Below are 25,193 nucleotides of genomic sequence, written 5' to 3'. Positions count from 1 at the left end.
CTTGCCTGGATAATTCCATGGACAGAGGAGCCTGGTGGGCTACAGTCCATGGGTTCACAAAGAGTTGGACACGACTGAGCGACTAACACACTATCTAAATAGAATGCACCTGCATTAACATTTCCATTAAATTATTTGTAAAATTCAAGACTTCCACTCAATGTATTATGGTCAGTATATTACAGAAAAACATTCAAAATTATTTATTGATACTGGCAGAAAAACAAAGGTAGACATAGGAAAATTTATAATCATGCCTTCTTTTATGGGCTCTACATTATCTGACAGTATCAATGAATATCCCATTACAGGTACAATAATATCCAGAAATCATCAGAAAAAGACTTTTAAGACTTCTTCACATCAACAGGAAATGATCGACACATGTAAGTGAAAACTATCTTCATTAGAAAAATAATTGAGTTGAATTCCTGTAATTGGATGGCTCTAAAAATCACCAGTTTCAATTACTCTAGTATTGTGATGGAATTTCACCTCGTGAAAATGCAAGAACTTAACCAAATTATTTATTTCTTTTAAATGGTAGATAGCAAGAGTAAAAGTATTACTATGCTATTTAAATCTAATTTGAAAACATAATTTACATGATGAAAATTGCCCTACTTCTTAATCAGAGTCACTGTGGTGGAACTGTTTTAATAAAAGTTTCTTTATATGTATATATATACATATATATATAATTTAGCTTTCCTGTTAGAAAATGAATTCTTCTATCTCCAAATTACAAATTGGCTCGCACTTTTAACCTTTTCTCTGAACCTGAAGCTTGCCTGAGATGAAGTGAAGAGGGTGCCATCTGATAAGCCCATCGCTTCTGCTTTGCATTTCTGTCCTGTAGGATTGTCAAACTTGTATTATGCGAGTCTCTGATTTAGCATTACTGCCCATTACTACCCAGTGAGAGAGTGCCGAAAGAAAGAGGTGGAACTCAACGTGTTCCAGGCTGCTACCCTCCCCATAGCTTCGCATTCATCAAGACAACCAGCCTCCCTCAGCTTCTTCCAGCAAATGAAATTCCCTTCTCATCACCAGGGAGAAGTCAGGGCAGCATGAAAAAGTTATGCAACTTCAGGGAAAAGGCCAGAGATATGCAAATGAAACATCTTTTTAGAGATATCATTGGATCACGTCAATTGTTGATACCATCCCCTGACAGGACAAAATTGCATGGATTAGCAGAATCTAAAATTACCATTCTAAGAATCATTTTAAAATGATTCTGATGGGAATGGGGTTTGATTCTAAAGGTAAATTCGCCCATCCTACCATCTTGCTGGGGCTTCTCCTTTGCCCTTGGGTGTGGGGTATTTCCTCATCTGCATAACCTCAGATATGCAGATGACACCACCCTTATGGAAGAAAGTGAGGAACTAAAGAGCCTCTTGATGAAAGTGAAAGAGGAGAGTGAAAAAGTTGGCTTAAAACTCAACATTCAGAAAACTAAGATCATGGCATCTGGTCCCAGCCCTTCATGACAAATAGATGGGTAAACAGTGAAAAACTTTATTTTGGGGGCTCCAAAATCACTGCAGGTGATGACTGCAGCCATGAAATTAAAAGACGGTTACTCCTTAGAAGAAAATTTATGACCAACCCGGACAGCATATTAAAAAGCAAAGACATTACTTTGCCAACAAAGATCCTTCTAGTCAAAGCTATGATTTTTCCAGTAGTCATGTATGGGTGTGAGAGTTGACTATAAAGAAAGCTGAGCGCAGAAGAATTGATTCTTTTGAACTGTGGTGCTGGAGAAGACTCTTGAGAGTCCCTTGGACTGCAAGGAGATCCAACCAGTCCACCCCAAAGGAAATCAGTCCTGAATATTCATTGGAAGGACTGACTGAAGCTCCAATACTTTGGCCACCTAATGCAAAGAACTGACTCATTTGAAAAGATCCTGATGCTGGGAAAGATTGAAAGAGAGAGGAGAAGGGGATGACAGAGGATGAAATGGTTGGATGGCATAACCGACTCAATGGACCTGAGTTTGAGTAAACTCCGGGAGTTGGTGATGGACAGGGAGGCCTGGTGTGCTGCAATCCATGGGGTCGCAAAAAGTCAGATACGACTAATCGCCTGAACTGAACTGAAGAATCATTTTAGGTCATAGGATCAAATGGCTGGGCAGTTAGCTACCTTAGAGACAATTTGCTCCTACCCTTTCATTTTGCCAACAAGGATACTGAGACTCAGGGAAGATAAGTGATTTGCCCAAAGGTATACACTCCCCAGAAATGAGTTATCCTGAACTAGAACCCAAGTTTCTTAACTTCCAGCCTAGTACCTTTTTCCACATCACCAACCTGGGTTGCCCTGGTGGCTCAGACAATAAAGAATCTACCTGCAATGCAGGAGATCTGGGTTTGATTCCTGGGTTCGTAAGATTCCCTGGAGAAGGGAATGGCTATCCACTCTAGTATTCTTGCCTGGAGAATACCATGGATAGAGAAACCTGGTGGGCTACAGTCCATGGGGTTGCAAAGAGTTGAACATGACAAGCAGACTAACACTTCCTTCACTTTCAACCTAGTTCCAATGAATAAAGTGGAGTGCTTCATTTCATCATTTCATCAGTGGGTTCATCCTCATCTTCTTCAGTCCCCCGGAATTTATTTTGCCTATCTGTTCTCTTTTCAATTCATATTTGCACTTGAATGCATTTTATAATGTAAAACCTTTATCCCTAAAACATTGATTTTTTTTTTCCTGTAACTACTAATATAACTTTTGCCAGCTTTACAGTCTGTGTCCCACATGTCACTGTCACCTGACCTATATCAGGCCAGATTGTTTGCCCTACAGGACTGACACAGCTCGTAAAATTCAATGCCTACTGTCAAAATTCATAGTGACCTCTCCAAGGATATTGCTAAAAGAAATGAAAGATGATGCAGCAATTTAGTTAATTAAAAATACACTTGTAATGAGTTTGAAAGAAAAGTAATCATTTTCAGACACCAGCATGGTAAAATATAGATGCTACAGGACTATATGCAAAACTATTTAATCTTATAAATATGTCATTTTAATTCCAGCTAATGGATATGGACACTTTAAAAAATGTAAAGAAACTGGATGGTAATTGACAGACTCTGCCTCACCAAAGTAGGGCACTGCATATAGAATTCTAGGCACTGTCTTGATTTTTACATATTGTGTTGATGAGTATATAAAAGGCCTATTTGGGTTTTCATTTAGATGTTTTATTTAGGATAGAAAATTAGATTATGTGTGTAATAAACTGCCATTGAATTATAATTACACATGTATCTTCAGGATATGAAATTTTAAAAAGTCTTAACAGATAATATAAGCAGAATGGTAACAATAAATAATACAACAATGAGGAACAGTTATTTCCCTGATTTGTGTATTAAATATATCAAAACTAAATGGCTATATACACTTAGACGGTTACATTTCTCCCTTTTTCTGCTTCTTTTTCTGCTTACTCTTCCCTCTATCCTATCCCCTATACATAGCTATAATATTCACTTTCTAGGGTATTTGCTAATCCCACACCCCATATCTTAAAATCCCCCAGACAGGGTGGATCCCAGTTGCTGTATACTTACCATGTACCCAATACCACATCACCCACTAGGCACACAATGATTGAACATGTGGAAACCTTCAACATAGCTGGGCTGATTTTTCTTCTGGGCCCTCCCCTAAGCCATAGGTGACCAGATGAGGATGAACATATACCTCAAGTTGTGCTAACCAGATTCTTCTCCTAGGAATCTGGACTTGTGATACAGAGATATGGGTCAGCCTCTACTATTTGGATAAACCTCTTGGTAATGTTCTTACATTAGAAATTCAGAAGCTGTAAGGAGGCCATGCTTTTGTATTTGCTGATATTATTAAAGTTGATCTGGAAAAAGGGTGCTAAAAAAGAGAAGCTTCCCAGTTTCTTGACAGTGAGTTTCCAAATACCCATGAAATATAAACTACCCTTTCTATGTCAGGTTTCCTTGAGACACTGTGTTTCTTACCAAAGTACCCCCTTTTTCACTTAAGCTAATTTTAAAGGACTTCTGTTTTGTTGTTGTTTAGTCACTAAGTTGTGTTTGACTTTTTGCAACTCCATGGACTGTAGACCACCAGGCTCCTCTGTCCATAGGATTTCCCAGGTAAGAATCCTGGAGTGGGTTGCCATTTCCTTCTCCAGGGGACCTTCCCCACCCAGGGATCAAACCTGAGTCTCCTGCTTGGCAGGCGGATTCTTTACCACTGCACCACCTGGGACGCCCACTACAATCAAATACACTTTTGTTTATTTATTATTATTTTTGGCAAACATGAAAACTACACACAGACGTCTCACACTTCCATATTGACACACATACACATCTATTTAAATTATAAGCCAAGAATTCTAGAACTCTATATGCTGGGTGACTTTGAGTCCCTATCCTTAGCCACTTTATATCTTTATTCATTGCATCAGCTAGAATGTATTGTAAGGATCTATAAAAATGACAAGAGATAAGTGTTGGGGATCACCTGTGCCAAAAAGATTGCAACACATTATTTCCTCTCTACTCACTAGCCTCTCACTTAATAACAAAATCATACATCCTGACTTAGTCTTGCTGATATTTCTAATTTTTCACATAGCATATGTACTTATTGAAATTAATAACATCTCGTCCCAATGTGCAGATGAAATAGGTACCTTGAAGCCATGTGTTCTGTGAACAGCGATGTTGCCTTCCATCTTGATATTAGTAACATATAGACAAAGCATTTTAGGAATGAACTATATGCTTCACTTTTTACTCAGTTACATAATTACAAAGATTGGAAATTATTTTCTCTGTTAAAATTAACATGGCATGTAGACTTGGTAGTGTTTATTTGTTTGTTTTTACTATCTTGGAAATTGAAATGATCAAATCAATACATTGTTCAGTCACCAAAGATAGCTAAAGTACAAGGTAAATATGCTGTCATTCATGGGTACTATTGTTGATTTTTCAAGTAGAGTAGATTTAACTTTTGCTGCATTTAATCATGTAAAATTTGAAGATATTCACATAACATCATCTCAGCATACAATAACCTTAAAATCTTGGAAAAATAAAGGTTTTATGAAGAAATGCTAAATAATACTAACTTTGAATTTAAGAACATAGGATTCTGAAAGAGAGGGGTCAGTCAATTCACAGGGCTCACCAGGAATTAAAACCCTCTCAGACAGTATCACAATCTCTACTTCCATATTCTATTTGGCAGCAAGCAGTTACTGAGCACCTGTGAGTAATCTACACATGTATGTTGTAAGCTGATTACATACCTGGGGAACTCTATCCTTTAGTACATGAGTGATACTAAACATAAAAATATATAAATTAGTACTTGTCCAAAAGGAGTTTAGAATTGGCTTAAACTCTAGAAAGACATATTGAAATTAAACAGTGTAAGAAAAATTTGCTAAGTAACAAGTTATTTGTAAAGATAATTGGTGCAGCATAAACCCTAAAAGGGGGAAAGATCCATTCATTCAGCAAACCATTATTGTGCCAACCATTGTGTTCAATTCTTGAGCTGTACCTGAAAGGATCAATAATATTGATAATTACTTTGGCAAAGAGGAACAGGAATAGAAACAAAAGTGTAAACAAGGGGATGCGGGGAGCATATTTTAAGGACATTAATTAGATTCACTTGATTCACATAGGGGAATCATGAGATATACTTAGAAACATTGCTTAAAGCTAGAAAGATGTAGAAGGCCTTGGAAACCAGGCCAAGAAATTTGGACTTCACCTTTGAGGACAGTGACAAGCCTCTCTAATGTCAATGGCAAGCAAAATTTTGAGCAAGAAAGACATACTATCACATTGTTTTAGGAAAATATATTTGGTAACGAAGGCATACTTTCAAGGTATAGATGAAGCTGAGACTCAAGATAGATTAATTGGAGATCCCTGAAATAGTGTGTCAGATGATAAGAGCTGGATTGGGAAGTTAGCAGCAGATAGAAAGAGGAAGAAGAAATTTTAAAAGGCATGGATTTGAGAGCTATGATTGGTTGTGAAGGAAAAGAAAGGAAAGAGTCAAAGATTATAGAGAAGTTTAAGGCCTAAGTGGCCCAAAGAAATTACTGAGTCAAGACAGAAGCTAGTTTTAAGGAAATTTATGAGTTCAATGTTAGGCATGTTGAGTTGGAGACAATATGGGGCCATTCAAATGAAATTATCAGACAGATTAGTTAATAGTGAAGATAAATTCTGAGTCATACACATAACATATCAGCCCATGTAGAGCCTGGTTCCCATGTTAGGAGACATTGGGGGAAATGAAGAAAGTTAACATAGCTCTTCCCTCAAGTGTTTATAATTCCAATGGTATATTAAATGCTAAACTAAGCTATACTGCACTATACTAGGTTAGAGAAGGGAGAAAGAAATGTAGACCAGGACAATCACTGAAGGCTTCTTAAAAGAGGTGATACTTGCATCTGAACTAAAGAAGAGCTTGTATGACTTGTAGAATTTCTCAGCATATTGGTGAGATTAACAATAATGATAAATATTTTATGATTTTTTGACAAATTAAATAATAATGATAATATGTCTTCCCAGCCAAGAAAAATGAGTCTTTCTTCATAAGCTTAGACCCTGAAGATGTTGGAAAACTAAAAGAGAATGTGGAAAGGAACTTAATGAACATTAGGCACCAGTTCTGAAGAACCTGATAGCATGTTTTCTATCCCTTTCCTTACCTGGTTTGCATGACCCTGTTTCAGAGAAAGCTCTTAAGGCATCACTACAGAAAAACACTTAATTCTCTTAGTTTGATGTATGGGATCAGAAAAAAATACAGGTCGCCCTAAAGGGTAAAATAAGTGACTGGAAAATAAAATTTTAGCAAATGTTTAATGCTTACTCCTCAGAACACTAGGCTGGGTTGGAAGGGCAAAGAGTAGAGTCGTAGGACCATGCCATATCCCCCGCTCTCAAAGGGGCTTGTCGTCTGGAAGAGATAAACATCCGCCGGCTGCGACGGACCGCGCAGAAGCTGGCCGTGAGGAGCTACCCCTCGCCCAAGGTCAGGGGTGGCGACCGGACAGCGCCAGGCTGCGACAGCGCTGGAGCAGCGCAGAGGAGCTTCCCCATGGCCAGGTCAGGGGCGGCGGCGGAGAGGAGCAACCCCACATCCAAGGAGAGGCTGCTGCGCAGGTGCAGGAGGGCCGAGGGGAGCTACTCCACGTTCAAGGTCAGGAGGGGCGGCCGTGAGAAGATACCCCTCATCCAAGGTAAGGAGCAGCGGCTGCGCTTTGCTGGAGCATCCCTTAAGAGTTACCCCACGTCCAAGGTAAGAGAAACTCAAGTAAATTGGTAGGTGTTGCAAGAGGGCATCAGAGGGCAGACACACTAAAACCATAATCACAGAAAACTAGCCAGTCTGATCACAGGACCACAGTCTTGTCTAACTCAATGAAACTAAGCCATGCTGTGTGGGGCCATCCAAGACAGTCAGATCATGGTGGAGAGGTCTGACAGAATGTGGTCCACTGGAGAAGGGAATGGCAAGCCACTTCAGTATTCTTGCCTTGAGAACCCCATGAACAGTAGGAAAAGGCACATTGATAGGATACTGAAAGAGGAACTCCCCAGGTCGGTAGGTGCCCAATATGCTAATAGAGATCAGTGGAGAAATAACTCCAGAAAGAATGAAGGGATTGGAGTCAAAGCAAAAACAATACCCAGATGTGGATGTGACTGGTGATAGAAGCAAGGTCCGATGCTGTAAAGAGCAATATTGCATAGGAACCTGGAATGTTAGGTCCATGAATCAAGGCAAATTGGAAGTGGTCAAACAGGAGATGGCAAGAGTGAATGTCGACATTCTAGGAATCAGTGAACTAAAATGGACTGGAATGGGTGAATTTAACTCAGATGACCATTATATCTACTACGGTGGGCAGGAATCCCTTAGAAGAAATGGAGTAGCCATCATGGTCAACAAAAGAGTCCGAAATGCAGTACTTGGATGCAATCTCAAAAATGACAGAATGATCTCTGTTTGTTCCCAAGGCAAACCATTCAATATCATGGTAATCCAAGCCTATGCCCCAATCAGTAATGCTGAAGAAGCTGAAGTTGAACAGTACTATAAAGACCTACAAGACCTCTTAGAATTAACACCCAAAAAAGATGTCCTTTTCATTATAGGGGACTGGAATGCAAAAGTAGGAAGTCAAGAAACACCTGGAGTAACAGGCAAATTTGGCCTTGGAGTACGGACTGAAGCAGGGCAAAAGCTAATAGAGTTCAGCCAAGAGAAGGCACTGGTCATAGCAAACACCCTCTTCCAACAACACAAGAGGAGACTCTACACATGGACATCACCAGTTGGTCAACACCAAAATCAGATTGATTATACTCTTTGCAGCCAAAGATGGAGAAGCTCTATAGGGTCAGCAAAAACAAGACCGGGAGCTGACTGTGGCTCAGATCATGAACTCCTTATTGCCAAATTCAGACTTAAACTGAAGAAAGTGGGGAAAACCACTAGATCATTCAGGTATGACCTAAATCAAATCCCTTGTGACTATACAGTGGAAGTGAGAAATAGATTTGAGGGACTAGATCTGATAGACAGAGAGCCTGATAAACTATAGACGGGGGTTCATGACATTGTACAGGAGACAGGGATCAAGAACATCCCCATGGAAAAGTAATGCAAAAAGGCAAAATGGCTGTCTGAGGAGGCCTTACAAATAGCTATGAAAAGAAGAGATGCGAAAAGCAAAGGAGAAAAGGAAAGATATTCCCATTTGAATGCAGAGTTCCAAAGAATAGCCAGGAGAGATAAGAAAGCCTTCCTCAGCGATCAATGTGAAGAAATAGAGAAAAACAACAGAATGGGAAAGACTAGAGATCTCTTCAAGAAAATTAGAGATACCAAGGGAACATTTCATGCAAAGATGGGCTCCATAAAGGACAGAAATGGCATGGACCCAACAGAAGCAGAAGATATTAAGAAGAGGTGGCAAGAATACACAGAAGAACTGTACAAAAAAGATCTTCACGAACCAGATAATCATGATGGTGTGATCACTCACCTAGAGCCAGACATCCTGGCATGTGAAGTCAGGTGGGCCTTAGAAAGCATCACTACGAACAAAGCTAGTGGATGTGATGGAATTCCAGTTGAGCTATTTCAAATCCTGAACGATGATGCTGTGAAAGTGCTGCACTCAGTATGCCAGCAAATTTGGAAAACTCAGCAGTGGCCACAGGACTGGAAAAGGTCAGTTTTCATTCCAATCCCAAAGAAAGGCAATCCCAAAGCATGCTCAAACTACCACACAATTGCACTCATCTCACACGCTAGTAAAGTAATGCTCAAAATTTTCCACGCCAGCTTTCAGCCACACGTGAACCGTGAACTTCCAGATGTTCAAGCTGGTTTTCGAAAAGGCAGAGGAACCAGAGATCAAATTGCCAACATCTGCTGGATCATCAAAAAAGCAAGAGAGTTCCAGAAAAATGTATATTTCTGCTTTATTGACTATGCCAAAGCCTTCCACTGTGTGGATCACAATCAACTGTGGAAAATTCTGAAGGAGATGGGAATACCAGACCACCTGACCTGCCTCTTGAGAAACCTGTATGCAGGTCAGGAAGCAACCATTAGAACTGGACATGAAACAACAGACTGGTTCCAAATAGGAAAAGGAATACATCAAAGCTGTATATTGTCACCCTGAGTACATCATGAGAAACGCTGGGCTGGAAGAAGCACAATTTGGAATCAAGATTGCCAGGAGAAATATCAATAACCTCAGATATGCAGATGACACCACCTTTATGGCAGAAAGTGAAGAGGAACTAAAAAGCCTCTTGATGAAAGTGAAAGAGGAGAGTGAAAAAGTTGGCTTAAATTTAAACATTCAGAAAACTAAGATCATGGCATCTGGTCCCATCACTTCATGGGAAATAGATGGGAAAACAGTGGAAACAGTGTCAGACTTTATTTTGGGGGGCTCCAAAATCACTGCAGATGGTGATTGCAGCCATGAAATTAAAAGACGCTTACTCCTTGGAAGGAAAGTTATGACCAACCTAGATAGCATATTAAAAAGCAGAGACATTACTTTGCCAACAAAGGTCTGTCTGTTTGAGGCTATGGTTTTTCCAGTGGTCGTTATGGATGTGAGAGTTGGACTGTGAGGAAAGCTGAGCACCGAAAAATTTATGCTTTTGAGCTATGGTGCCGGAGAAGACTCTTTAAGAGTCCCTTGGACTGCAAGGAGATCCAACCAGTCCATCCCAAAGGAGATCAGCCCTGGGTGTTCATTGGAAGGACTGATGCTGAAGCTGAAACTCCAATACTTTGGCCACCTCATGCAAAGAGTTGACTCACTGGAAAAGACCCTGATGCTGGGAAAGATTGAGGGCAGGAGGAGATGTGGACGACAGAGGATGAGATGGCTGGATGGCATCACCGACTCGATGCACATGAGTTTGAGTAAACTCCAGCAGTTGATGATGGACAAGGAGGCCTGGTGTCCTGCTATTCATGGAGTCGCAAAGAGTGGAACACGACTGAGCGTCTGAACTGAACATAAGACAAAGCATATACGATCAGAAGGAAGTTAGAACTGCAAAGGCAGTTCTAAAAGTTGTGAACCAAGATCCCTATGGTATGGTATGGAAGTAACCTGGCGGCTCAGAAGATAAAGAATCTGCCTGCCATGGAAGAGATCTGGGTTGGATCCCTGGATCAGAAAGATGTCCTGGAGAAAGGCATGGCAATCCATTCCAATGTTCTTGCCTGGAGAAACCCATGGATAGAGGACCCTGGCAGGATATAGTCCATAGGATTTCACAGAGTCGGACATGACTGAAACGACTTAGCATGCATGCATGCTGTGGAAGGGTCACTGGTGAACCTTGTTCCAGTGACAAGGTTCAGCCAGTACCAGTCAGCAAGCCATGTACAATTGTAATGGGCTTGGCAGTCAAAAGAAAACGACTTATAATTTGTACTCTGCATTTTGAACCCAAGTGTTTATTTCCAAATCAAATGTAGTTGGAATAAAAATGTAAATGAAGGACTTCTTTTATTTTAAAACATAATTTTGGGTGATGTCATGATTCAAAGCATCAGAAATAGTCTTGAAAATGAAAGCAAAAATTTTAACTCACATTTTACAACTCTAATGTTTCAAGCAACGAGTTGGACGGAAGGGGGGAAAAGCGACTTCAGTAGCTTTTTGGCTGGAAAAGATTGGCATTCTTCCATGTCTCACTTGCTGCAAGAGCCAGAATTTGATTCAGGAGGAGCTGAAAGCTTCTCCACGCTGCTTCGGTGGCCCGGAGATTCTGGCTTTGGGCAGCACCATCTGGACCAGTGTGAACGACAAAGTCAAACCTCCCACGTGCGTTTCCCTGACTGGGCAAATCAGAGCAAGGGCACAGGCTGCCTCTTGGGCTCCATCAGCTTTCTTCCTTGATGGTATGGGTAGCTCCAAGGTGCCACTGCTATCATGAAGAGAGTAAGACAGTTTTTCCTGTTGCTGTATATTGCAAATCATCCAATTTTGAGTTGCTATTTATCCCTCTTTTTGGCAGCTATAGCTATTCAGTTCCCGTATCATCTTCTCCTCTGTGAATCAAAGAGCTTTCCCTGCATATAGATCCTAACAAGTGTCTTCTTGGCAAACCCTCATTAGAGGAGGTTTTTCCTGATTGTTTTATAAATGGGTGTGAATGAGACTGGTGAGCCTGAGCTGAGCGCCACTAACTGTATTGTATTGTATCCCAAATCTTGCTTAGGATTTTAGTCTGTCAATTATTTTAGTCATGCTTGCTTTTCTCTTTTACTATTCTTGACAAAAGTTAAAGTTCTGAGATCACAGCAATAGATTTAGAAACCAAATGAAGAAGTCATCAGCCTATACAGTAATTTTGCTTCACTGTTCCATGTCGCCAAGAAAATCTGAATACCATCTCTAATACCACTGTTGTTTTTGTTTTCTTTTCTTTTAGTCCAACTGACTTTCCACCTAAAATCTAGCTGAAAGAGAAAGATGTTCAATTGACAGCACTGCCTGTCTGCTGCAATAGATATCTGCTAATGTTTCCTTTTATTAATTTATTTTTATTAAAATATAGTTGATTTGCAATTTTGTCTTGCTAATGTTTTCTTGTACAATATAAATAACATTTTCTCTTTCTTACTACCCTTCATCTTAACAGGCGAAAAAAGAGATCTATTTCCACATAGCATAAAGTTGGTGATCAAAAGTGACAATAGCATGCAACCTGCCAGTTTTAATCCATTTCAAAAATACCTGTGCAAACTTCTTATACCTTGATATTTCAAATGTAGACTAGTCCAGCTAGTCCACAGGTCCTCAAATGAGCTATATGCAAGAATTTTTAAGTCCTCAAATTATCAACATTTAGGCCACAGGAAGCTCTAAGAGACTTTTGGCCCTCGATTTATAAAATTGAATTTTAGAAATAAAATAAAAAAGGCTGCCAGCTGGGTTTCTTGCTGAGCTGACTTTGCAAAAAGTTGAGATTTTATTTTTAAACTTAATGAGCTCTTTGTCCCAAATTGGGCAAGAATGCTCTAGTGAGTACATATGTAGCTTTAGTAAATAATCATGAAAATTTAGGGACAATGCCAGATATAATCATTTTATGAGAATGAGGTTAACTGTTAATCAGGATCCATACACTGGTGAAAGCAAACCACTCTGAGTACAGATATATAGGTAGGTTATATACATGGGAACATCAGAAGCTAAACAAGGTCACTAACTCAGGATGTGCCCTCAGGATTAGAATATAACTAGAGATGGCTGTAATCTAATCAACTGCACTGTAATTTCTCTAAAGAACGTTCCTATGCTATATGGTACTTTCCTGCATGGAGTCTATAAAAAGGAGAACTGGATAGAAAGAAATTGCTTGTGTTAACTAACTCTGTCCAGGAAAGACAGGCACTATATATTGCAATAATGATAATGATAATTATGGAATCATAAACGTAATCATTTATTGATGTTTAAGTGACTTAATATATGTGAAGCACATAGAACAGCGTCTGGCACAAGTACGTATTCACTAAGTGTAAGCTATAATTATTATGAAGCTGTAATAGTACAATAAAACACTCTACTAAGTAATTTACAAACTTTAGTTTAAAACTAAAATCTACATCCAGCCCACAGTCCTAAGTGTTTTTACCAATCCTTCAACCCTGCTCCCACCACACATCCAAATACCCATAAAAGCTGGTCTTCTACCATTCATCTAATTGTGCAAGCCAGGATTAGGCACAATCTGAACACCATCTTCTTCATTCTTCGAACCTCATCCTTCAAGAAGGTTTATTGATTGTATTTCACATTGTTACTATATCTGTCACTAAATTGTCTGTACCTCCAGTATCACCGCTCTGGTCCAAGCCACCACTTCCTCCTTCCTAGACTATTGCACATAGCTTCCTGCTTGGTCTCCTTGCACACCCCTTTCCCCTATTTAAGCAGATCCTCCATACAGCAGCCAGAGTGATCTCTTCAAAACCCAAATCTGATCACTGACACTTTTCATTAGTTTCCTTTTGCTCTTGCATTATTACTTACCGAATCATCAGCCAGTGCTGCAAGGGCATGCTCCATCTCTTCCCTGCTGACGTCTCCAACCCCAAACTGTACCCCTGCCACTCTCGTTCCATTTGCTTCAGCTACATTGCTTTATTCCAGTTCATAAAAAGTGTATTCAAAATGAGGACTTGATCTGAAAGTCAAGGAAGTCCTCCCAGAGAAAATGAGGTTTGAACTGAGGAGCTGGCAGATAAGTAGGTGTTAAATTAAGGCAGAGCCTGGTGGGATGGGTGTGTGGAGAAGAGTGAAAAGATTTGGCGAAGAGGAAACTATTCCAGGAAAAGGGAACAAGTAGCATGAGCAAAAGCCCTGGAGAGGAAATGAGTTTGGTATGTTCTAGAAAATTAAGAGAGTGTGGCTTAAGGGTAATGATCAAGCAGGAAAATAATATGAGTTGAGGCTGGAAAAGGGGTAGGAGTCCAAGTGTGTTGTGGCTATAGTCTACCATGAGGAATTCACAAATGATAATGGATTTAGTGATTCCAAACTAAACAATTAAACCTTTTTTATAAACTACAATTTTGTTCTTACTTCAAATTTTAAAATGTATTTCATCCTTGTTTTAGTCAAATGTAAGTGTGTGTTCTCCACTAAGTCATCAATGAAGTCTATCAGACCTGGAATGGTAGACAGTAGCAAACAGGTGCCAGGGCACAGAGGAAGGAGTGCATTGCTGGTGGGGTTCCAGGTGCACGGGCACAACTGTGCACGACAAGAATTTGGCCCACACTGTCTAACACAAACCAACTCTCTCCCTTTTGAATCCAATAACTATTGCTCAACAGCTGAGAGAACAGAACCAACAAACAGCTTTTCTGGATTAACCAGTTGAAAGATGAAACTTTAAATTGTTTTTGAAAAATAAAGTTGATTAGGGAACAACTTGGGATCAAAGAGAAATAAACAAATTACATGTTTGCAATTCCACTATGATGTATTTAAGCATAGGGCCTGGAGAGGAACAGAATGTGAAAGAAAGGAAGAGAAAGAAAGAAAAGAGAAGAAGAAGGAAGGAGGGAGGGAGGGGAAAAGGATAAGAAAAGAAAACATCAGCCAAAGCTGCAACTGAAAAGGACTTAAATAAAAAAGAGCATTTTGACTTGCTACTTCTCAAGACTTTTCAGTGAAAGAAACAAGGATAAAAGAAAGTATCAAAATATTGCTTCAAAAGCATCCCCACATTTTCAAACAAAACATTTTTCAACAAAGGCTTGAGACAATTTCCAATTATTCATATATTTTATCAGCAAGAAAGATAGCTCTTATTTTCCATATTTTAGGAATAAAGAAACCAAGGCTCTGCATTCTTATGTAGTATATACAAGTCACTCTTAACAGAACACAAAGTGAAACAGGTTTCTTGGTATCTAATCTACCTTAGTCCACCAATATCATAAAAAATTTCATGAGAACAGGGATCCTAACTCATTCCCATTTAGCATCTACCACAGAGCATGCCACATAGTACCTTCTCAATAAATATTTGTTATATGACTGAGTAAACCATTCCTCCCCAGGCTCACAAGTACCTTTTATTTTTCATTCATTGTCTGGAGTTTCTACCAAGAGAGAGCAATATAAAACTTGCCAATATCAGTGCCTTGGAAACTGAATATATAGCAATTTGGCAGGTTGCATTGTCCCACTTATGTGTTAGAAAGTAAGTTTCTTTTTAGACATCTGTTTGCTTAAAACTCTTGGGTTTTGTTAATGGTAGTATTTAAAAACAGTTATTATTAGTTGACATTTTCCATGTTAACGGAAATGAACCTAACATGCATGGTTGCACTACTCTGTCTTTGCACTCATATAAGGGAGGTCGTGGTCTCTGGCTTCTGCTAGTGAAGTAGGTGTCTGGATTAACCTGAGCTTGGCTGGTTACATCTTTCCAAGTCTCCACATTCTACCTGCTTTCCACACAGCAGAGTATGAGCAGTCTCACTATAACCCATGCTAAAGTCTATCTTGTTTGTCTTTAAAGAGCAGAATTTTTAGCTATCAAAGTGGTATATTCTAGCAAATATCCTAATTTGTTAATCCTTATGTGAAAGACAGATTGTTAACCTACCATTCAGATGCTGATTCAGTATTTACCGACCTCCCATCAATGTGTTAAGGCACATCAATGTGTAAAGGCAGTGTCAGGCACATTTACGTACTTTGCCTTATTAATCCTCAAAACAAGTTTGTGAAATAGGTGTTACTCCATATCATAAATGAGTAAACTGAGTCTCAAGGGGGGTATGTAACTTGCTCATAGTCACCCAAAGGGGCATTCCAAGCTTCTGGAATTATTGTTGCATTGGCAACTTTATCATTCTCAAATGAAGCTTGTATTCATTTTATATTATGACTAAAACAATGAATATTCATGAAGAAGTATCTTAACATAGAAACAAAACAAGGGGAAAAAGAAAAATAAGAACAAAAAGAAACTATTATAAAAATGATTTAGAGATAACTGTTGGCAATGCCTTGCTATATGTTTTTCAGGGATTTTTCTATGTATATTTTTAAGGAATCAGACTTTAAGCAGTTTTATAATCATTTTTTCCTCAATTAACAATTATAATCATATGTTATTCCAATAAAAAAAGCTACATCATAATTTTAATGACTGCCCTAATAGTCCATCTCATGGATCTGCCATAATTTATTTAATCAAACTTCCTTTTTTTATACTTTTAAGCTGTTTCCAACGTTTTGCTGTAATGAATCATTCTGCAAAAAACTACATTACAACTCTGTTTTTATGCACATTTTTATTAATTTACTTGAAATAAATTCCTACAATGGAATTTCTGGATTAAAGGGCATGCACACCTTCAAAGTTTGTTTGGTACATATTTATCATGATTTTTCAGTGGAGCTCAGGACTAAAGTCCAGGCCAGTAGAGACATTTTTAAAAGAGGGAGAAATGTTGCCATGTTTCTCTTCTGCTTTCTTATGATTATCCTGGCCTCGCCTAACTTGTTATCATCCCCCAGTCACTTCTTCCGCTTCTTCCACTCACTTGCAGTCTCCGCACTCGCACTTTGCCAATAATTCTCTTAAGACAGCCAAGAGAGCAGAGCTAGAATCTGACTTATGTCTCTATGTGAATGATGACTGGTCACAGGTAGGCACAGAACTATGAACAAGCAGATATATAATTATTAGCATTTGTTAGCTGAATGAATCTTTCTGAAATAGGAACTTCTAAGTCCAATAATTCAGCTATTTAAGATTTAATTCTATTTTCTTTCCAGCTCTTGAGATTTATCTTCCTGATTATGAGTCTTGCTTTCAGTCACTGGTCCTTAATACATTAAAAAAAAAAAATCTTTACACATATTTTTCTTACATTTTATTTTTCTTGGGAGGAAATGTGTTTGCAGGTTGTCTACAAATACAGTTCAAGTTAAGTGATTTCAGCCTCAGTGTTGAAATGCAATTAAGGCTTAAAATGGCCTCTAAGAAATGCTATATTTCAGTACCTGTGAGTAGAGGCAAACAGCCTGTATTTGAAAATGAATTCATATCTGACACATGAAAGAAGTTTATTTGATGCTTTCACATCTCCATTAAAGGCCCAATTGTCCAGTGTCACAACCCTCTTAGGCCATTATCTTCTATTAATGTGAAAGTCTCCCTTCTTTAGCACAATAATAAATGAATAATGAATGTCTATACTCTAAAGCACAAACCCAGGAATGCCCAGATATATTTTGCTTGCTTCAGTGCCATTCTTATTACAATACATACAATTAAAACACCATCTCTGTAGAGAGACAAATACAAAGATGGGCAAACTGCAGTTAAGGAGGCCTCTATCGAGCTGGACTGCTGGTATCTAATACAGCAGGATACTTAATGTCAGCTGCTGCAGCAGGATTTCATGTGTATCCAGATTTCCCCATCAATAGTATGAATAGCAACTCTTTTTCAATTAAGGTAACCTTATTTTTGAACTGTGATAGTATAAAAAAAATAAGCTGCATAAAATATGGAAGCAAGATTTCCAGAAAATGCCCTTTGCAGCCCTTTCTCCCTCTCCTTTTCCAGAATAAAATCTTTATTTTGAATTCTAGTCACTTCCCTCCTGTGTGACTACAGTCATCTCACAATCCTCCCTACATTAAAATGTATTCCACTGCAATAAATCCTGTAGTTCAAGAGATGCCATAAATACCTAATCTCTGGTATATTACTGATATACAAAAGTGAGAAATCATAAAGGATTGTGGAAAATTAAAACAGTCAAGGTAGATGAGCGTTGAATATTGAGGAGGAGGCATTATTTGAATGGGTAAGAGAAAATGAAATTTGTGTCCACCCTCACATACATCAGCGCCCCATCTACCCTGACTAGATGGGAACTGACTAATTCCTTGCTGGGAATCTCCCTGAGAGAGATGGAGAGAGAGATTTGACTGCAGTTTCCTGCCAGGTTTCTCAGCTAAGACTTATTTAAGGAGCAACCTGGAGAACACCCACTATTAAGGAACAACTGAATTCTCTAAACTTTCCCACCACCCTTGGTCCTTTCATCCATGTCTGGGATTCAACTCCTCAGGGAGCCTTAGGCAAACTCCTCCATCTCTGTAGCCAGTGCGCCTCCTCATGCTTTGCCACAAGAGCTCATGTGTGTGTGGGTGTGTGTGTCTGTGTGTGTGTTAGTTGTTCAGTTGTGACCCACCTGGGCTGTAGCCCACCAGGCTCCTCTGTCCACAGGATTCTCCAGGCAAGATTACTGGAGTGGGTTGCCATTACCCTCTCTAGGGGATCTTCCTGACCCAGGGATCAAACCCAGGTCTCCCACATTGCACGCAGATTCTTTACCATCTGAGCTACCAGGGAAGCCCAAAAGAGCTCATACTGACAAAAAAAATGTTAACAACAGCAACAACAAAAAAAAAAATGAAAGCAATCTTAATGCAAAGAGCCCGGTGACTCAGTGTTAGAAAAGAATGTGCACAATTGACCATCGTGGTCTCTCTTTCAGTTCAGTTCAGTCACTAAGTTGTGTCTGACTCTGCGACCCCATTGACTGCAGCATGCCAGGCTCCCCTGTCCATCACCAACTCCTGGAGCTTGCTCAAACTCATGTCCTTCAATTCAGTGATGCCACCCAGCTATCTCATCCTCTGTCATCCCCTTCTTTTCCTGCCTTCAATCTTTCCCAGCATCAGGGTCTTTTCCAATGAGTCAGCTCTTCACATCAGGTGGCCAAAGTACTGGAGTTTCAGCTTCAGCATCAGTCCTTCCAATGAACATTCAGGTCTCTCCTTAGAGAGTCCTTTCATTCAGAGTTAAAGAGGGAGCAGGAAGGAGACCGGTTGAGGAAGTAAAGCTGTGGATTTTCCTTACAGCATTCTCAGTAGTTCTGTGTATGTATCTATGTGTGTCTGTGTGTCCAGTTTTATATGTTGAAGTTTAACCCTTTTCTAGAAAATGCAGGGTAGCAATTAAGAACCTGGAGTTTTTCACCAGATGGAAATGGGACTGAATCAAAGCTCTTCTAATTATTAGCTTTATAGACTATCAGAAACACTTAACCTCCCGAGCTTTATTTCTCCCATCTGCAAACTGTAAACAATCATAGTACCTATATCATAGAATTACTATGAAATCTAAATTTTATAATCTATGTAGACTATGTATAACAGTGCCTGGGCCCAAAGTAGGCAATTAGTACATTACTGTTGTTGCTGCTGTGGTTGCTCTTATTATTCCCGTTCTTATTTTCTTAGTCACTAGACACATAAAATATGTCTCTTTTTCCAGCCCCCTCCCCCACCGTGTTGGAACAGGTAAGGAAAGGCTCTGACTTACTAGAGGATATATCTTACAATCAAAACTATTAAGCTTAGGATTGCTGATTCATTGTCTCAATATCGCGGACTTGGTTATGTTCTATTCTACTAAGAAACTTCTCATCCTTTGCCCAGAGCACCAGCACCCTAGAACATTCATTCATTAGACGTCTCGAGCACCTGGCACACACTGGGCATTTTGCTATGCCGTGGATATACAGTTGTAAGCAAGACGAACATGGTCCTTATCTTTGAAGAGTTCCCAGTTTGGTTTTGTTTATTAGAAGGGTAATGTGAACAGAGAGAGATGGATATGGCATGTGCTATGATAGAAGTTAACAGCCAATGTAAAGAAAGTAAGAGCCTGGAACAGCCTAGGTGAATGACAGTGTCAAGGAAGGCTTTCCAGAGTAACTGTCTCTAGACCTACGTCTTAAAGAGTATATAGAAATTATATCCAGAGAGAAGGGAAGGTTATTCCTGACAGATCTAGCAAAATGTGCAAAGATGTACAGTTGGCACAGTGGTAAAGAATCCACCTACCAATGCAGGAGACAGAAGAGATGCAGGTTCGATTCCTGGGTCAGGAAGATCCCCTGGAGTAGGAAATAGCACCCCTCTCCCATATTCTTGCCTGAAAATCCCCATGGACAGAGGAACCTGGTATGCTGCAATTCACAGGTTCGCAGAGTCAGACACGACTTAGTGACTGAACAACAACAGTGCAGAAAACAAGAATGTCAGGGTATGAAATTTTTGTTGTTGTAAAAAACTATTCCAAGGACTTGCCCAGTGGTCCAGTGGCTAATACTCCATGCTCTCAGTGCAGGGGGCCTGGGTTCCATCCTTGGTCAGGGAACTAGATCCCCCAGGTGGCAACTACAGATTTCTCAAGCCAAAATGAACAAAGATCCCACAAGCTGCAACTAAAAGTGGTTCAGCCAAATAAATCAATAAGCAAACATTATTTTTTTAAATTCCAGAAGATGTAAACAATTTATTGGTTTCTCTGATTAAGAAAAATATAGTAATGTAAACTTTTAATTATCACCAAGAGTTTGCCAAGTGAGTATGGAACCAGAATCAGAATTAACTGGATCATCTTTTTAGTTGTGGTCTGAATGTTTGTATCCCTCCAAAATTCATATATTGAAAACCGAATGGCCAAGCTGATGATATTAGGAGGTGGGGCTGTTGGGAGGTGGTTAGGTTATGAAAAGGGCCTCCCTGGTAGCTCAGACAGTAAAGAATCTGCCTGCAGTGCAGGAGACCTGGGTTTGATCTCTGGGTCAGGAAGATCCCCTGGAGAAGGGAATGGCAACCCACTCCAATATTCTTGCCTGGAGAATTCCATGGACAGAGGAGCCTGGTGGGCTACAGTCGGTGGGGTCACAAAAGAGTTGGACACAACTGAGCGACTAACATTAGGTCATAAAGAAAAATCTGTCATAAAAAGGAGTAGTGCTCTTATAAAAGAGGCCCCTTAGAGCTAATTTGCCTCTTCTACCATGTGAGGACACAAGAAGTCTGCAACCCAGGAGAGGAACCTCACTAAATCTTAACCATGAGGACTCTCTGATCTTAGACATCAGCCTTCAGACCTGGGAGAAATCTATTTGTGCTGTTTATAAGCCACCCAGTCTCTGGTGTTTTGTTATAGCAGCCAGAACAAACTAAGATAGCTAACATCTTTAAATTTTAGGAAAGCCATCTTGAAGCAGTGAGAACTTGAGAATAAATAAGAATTAGCCACAAAATGTAGGAGGAAAAAAGTATTCCAGACATAGGAGACAGCATGACTAAAGGCCGTAATGTGACATATCGTTCAGTGTGAACCGAATGAAGTCTAACACGTGAAGGGAAAGAGAGTAATGGGCGAGTTCTGGGGAAGGGGACTGAACCTGAGAAGCATCAGAGGTCATTGTAAGATTTTGGACTTCACCCTGAAAGCAACTACAGTTTGTTGGAGTGTTTTAAGGATGGATCTGACCACATCATTTTTTTTCACTTTAAGATCACTCTGCCTGTAGATTGGAGCAGGATTTGAAAGGAAACAAGACTGGAGGTGGGGAGACCAGATAGGAAGCTCTTGCAATATTCTAGGAAAGGAGTGACAATGGCTTATGACAAAGGATATGGAAAGAAATATTTAGATGGCAGAATAGATGAAAGCTGGGAAGTGGTTGAATAAGGGGTATGGAGTGAGTGTAAGATGAATTCTATGTATCTGGCTTGAGCAACTGAGTGGATGGTGATGCTTTTCACTGGTACGAGAGACAATGGAACAGGAACAGACCAACAGGGTAGAAAAGATAATATGTTCTGTTTGGGATAGGTTGCCTTTCAGTTGCTTGTGTGACATCCAAATGGAAATGCCAAGTTGGCAGTTGAATATGTAGATCTTGGGCTCATAGTGGAGGGCTAGGCTAGCAAGCTCCCTTTGAGAAACGTGGGCACACAAATTACATTTCAATTACTTCTATAAGTAGCTAATATCATCCATTCTGAACTCATCTTAATTATTTTCTCTTATGAAGGAATGATCTTATTTAATGCTTATTTACTGGTTTCAGTAATCAGAAAAGCCATCATAGATAAGGTGGCATTTGACCTGGGCCTCTGAAAGGCAAAGATGGTGACAAAAAAAAAAAAAAAGAGGGTATTAGAGGGAAAGAGGAGAGAGACAGAAAAACATCTGTTCAGGAAGATGAGTCTTCCAAAATGACTACAGTGCAAGGATGGTATACGCATTTAAGTGACTGTGTGCCAAGAACGATGCTAGCCATGAGAAATATAAGTTGACTAAGGGATGGGGACTGTACTGTTCATCCCTCAGCCCCCAGACTGAGTTACAAGCACATCCTCTGTGCTTTCTGAGTACCCTCTGCTCAGTCTCATTATTGGGCTTATCCACATTATATTAAAAGCATTTGTTTCTTGCGTCAGGGTCTTTCACTATAACAAGAATTCTTCCTGTCTTATTCACCATGTTATCCTCATGCCTAGCACAGGCACTCGTCACAGTAACTACTCAATTAATATTCATTGGAACAAACTGAACTGCAACCAAGGAGCTTACAGTCTAGTAAGGAAAATGTGGAAGCTAAAGCTGGAGAGAAGCATATTGTAGAGAGATCTAAATGTCGGCGCCAAGAGAAAGTGTTGGAATTATATTGGTAGGCAATGGAGTGTCAAGGCAAGTTTTTGAAGCTGATTTTGAAACTAATATTGATCCGATAGCCATGTATAGAATGCATTGGAGGAGTCAAGATGTTAGTCAAAAGAGTACACATAGCACAGCCAGCGAACTCATAGTGGGTACTCAGTAGACATTTACTGAAAATATGGATATAAGTCCAGGGCAGAAAATAAGGAATGGACGAAACTATTCAGTTCAGTTCAGTCGCTCAGTCATGTCTGACTCTTTGCAATGCCATGGACTGCAGCATACCAGGCTTCCCTGTCCATCACCAACTCCCGGAGATTACTCAAACTCATGTCCATTGAGTCGGTGATGCCATCCAACCATCTCATCCTCTGTCGTCCCCTTCTCCTTCCACCTTCCATCTTTCCCAGCATCAGGGTTTTTTCAAATGAGTCAGTCCTTTGCATTAGGTGGCCAAAGTATTGGAGTTTCAGCTTCAGCATCAGCCCTTCCAATGAATATTCAGGACTGATTTCCTTTAGGATGGATTTGTTGGATCTCCTTGCAATCCAAGGGACTCTCAAGAGTCTTCTCCAACACCACAGTTCAAAAGCATCAATTCTTTGGCACTCAATTTTCTTTATAGTCCAACTCTCACATCCATACATGACCACTGGAAAAACCATAGCCTTGACTAGACGGACCTTTGTTGGCAAAGTAATGTCTCTGCTTTTTATATGCTGTCTAGTTTGGTCATAGCTTTTCTTCCAAGGAGCAAGCGCCTTTTAATTTCATGGCTGCAGTCACCATCTGCAGTGATTTTGGAACTATTAGGTGAGGAATCGAATGCATGTTCAGATATCCAGTAGTTCTCTGGAATACTTCTATCACCAACAGCATTATATATATATATGTTAGGGTGCTGTAGTGTGGACCCGTTCTAAAATGGTCTAACAGCAACAAGCATAAACTTTGTTCCCCACATCTTTTTTTCTTTTTAAAAGGTTCTCCTATGAACTAACTTTAAGGAGATGATATTATTTTACATGATTTTGCTGGGTTTTGGGTCATTTAACTGCGTGATTAATACTCTACCAAAGCCTGCATGCCATCAGGCAATATACCTATTCGCTGAATGCTTCAATTTGGCAAAATGGAAACAGTGTTAGTAGTGATTATTGTGTGTGAAGATTTTCTGGGGTGGGAGACTGGCTATTATTGATTAAAATGGACATAATTCTGCTGTCTTTGTTATCTCATTGTGGAGACTCCTAGACATTTGCATTTGATTATAGCTGTTGCACAGCTGTTCTGTTTTCTCATAAGCTTGCTCTCTGGTACCAAATATCGTAGATAATCAATCAGAACATCAAAGCATTCTATTTCTAGATTCCTTCAGCCCAGAAGCCCAGTGACAATAAGCTGAGGTTTATCTCTGGGTCTAATTAATGTGTGAATCCAATTATTGTGCGGTATGGGTGCAATTTACCTAAATCAAGCCTGTGGATCTATAGTGCACCTAGCTGATTTTTAGAATGCTGCGATCAAATTGGCCAGTCAAACGGAATGGACAAATAGCATTTAACAAAAACCAATGAAAAAGAAGGGAATGCAATTTTCCTTTTCTTTGGGAATCCACTGGCTTATGTAACTACTATATTCTGGTGAATGGTGTAAGTTTTCATTATGAAAACATTGGATTTATTTGAAATCCATTTTTTAAAAAATCAACATGTCTATTCCACCTGAGAGTTATTTTATGCTGAAAACAAATAACATTATTTTTCTAATATTGAAATAAGTGCTTGCACTGCTAAAATAAAAGATATATTTCAATAGAAGAAAATTGACATGTGTCTAAAGCAGCTTTATTTCTTATGATTTATTTTATTTGCTTTATATAATTTTATCTCTTTATGAATGAAGTTAAAGTTGGATTTTTATTTTTTATTCTGCTTAGCTTTTGTAATTTGGACAATTCTGCCTCAAACAAGTCTTTTCTGGCCTGTGTACCTCTGTACTGAAAGCATTCGCCTTAAGTGAGGCCACCATGGAAAGCTACATGGGTGCCTGAGCTCTCTGTAAGAAACTGATTAGAATATGCCCATGTGTTCAAGTCCTAAAGGTAACCAGAAAGAGAGGGAATACTGAAAATCAGAGAAATAAATTACTTAAGAGAGTATCCACATCTTAAATTGGTGAATAAGTGAGTTTTCACTCTCTGTTCTATGCCCATAAGGTAAAATACATGAATATGCTAACTTGTGAAAAAACAAAAAACATGGAAAGGACCAAACATAAAAGAAGGTGATTCATTACCTACAGGAGATATGTGGGAATGGGGTGGACAGGATGGAGAGATGGAAACGGAGTAGAAAAAATGGGTCAGGTGGTTACTACTGTGAGTATACACTTTTTGGAGAGTTCGAATGTTGGAACCATAATAGTATTGCACATAGTCAAAAACTAAATAAAAATGAAATCAACAAGAATGAAGGTGAACCCAAAATGGAATACAAACAAAAATAAAGGAAACTAATTGTATTTGTAATGAATAATATCACGACTCTGAATAGAAAAAGAAAGAAAACA

General features: G+C 39.4%; 1 protein-coding gene across 1 annotated transcript; it reads left to right on the top strand.

The window, feature by feature from the left end:
* Positions 1-253: 253 nt before the first annotated feature.
* LOC139033149 (craniofacial development protein 2-like) lies at positions 254-11,534 on the top strand. Its single transcript, XM_070461901.1, has 4 exons — positions 254-386; positions 6,995-7,347; positions 7,751-8,554; positions 11,214-11,534. Exons 1-4 carry the CDS (start codon positions 254-256, stop codon positions 11,532-11,534), a joined length of 1,611 nt encoding a protein of 536 aa, XP_070318002.1.
* Positions 11,535-25,193: the final 13,659 nt, after the last annotated feature.

The sequence above is a fragment of the Odocoileus virginianus genome, chromosome X (assembly GCF_023699985.2).
Source record: "Odocoileus virginianus isolate 20LAN1187 ecotype Illinois chromosome X, Ovbor_1.2, whole genome shotgun sequence".
Taxonomy (NCBI): Eukaryota; Metazoa; Chordata; class Mammalia; order Artiodactyla; family Cervidae; genus Odocoileus; species Odocoileus virginianus.
The sequence above is the reverse complement of the archived record's forward strand: the minus strand, read 5'-3'. Positions and strand labels throughout refer to the sequence as shown.

Excerpts from the sequence above, each read along its gene's own strand:
- LOC139033149 (XM_070461901.1), top strand. The coding sequence starts at position 254 with ATGCCTTCTTTTATGGGCTCTACATTATCTGACAGTATCAATGAATAT. Across the intron at positions 387-6,994 it reads ACAGGAAATGATCGACACAT|GGGCTTGTCGTCTGGAAGAG; the intron begins GTAAGTGAAAAC and ends CCGCTCTCAAAG. Across the intron at positions 7,348-7,750 it reads AGAGTTACCCCACGTCCAAG|GTGACTGGTGATAGAAGCAA; the intron begins GTAAGAGAAACT and ends CCAGATGTGGAT.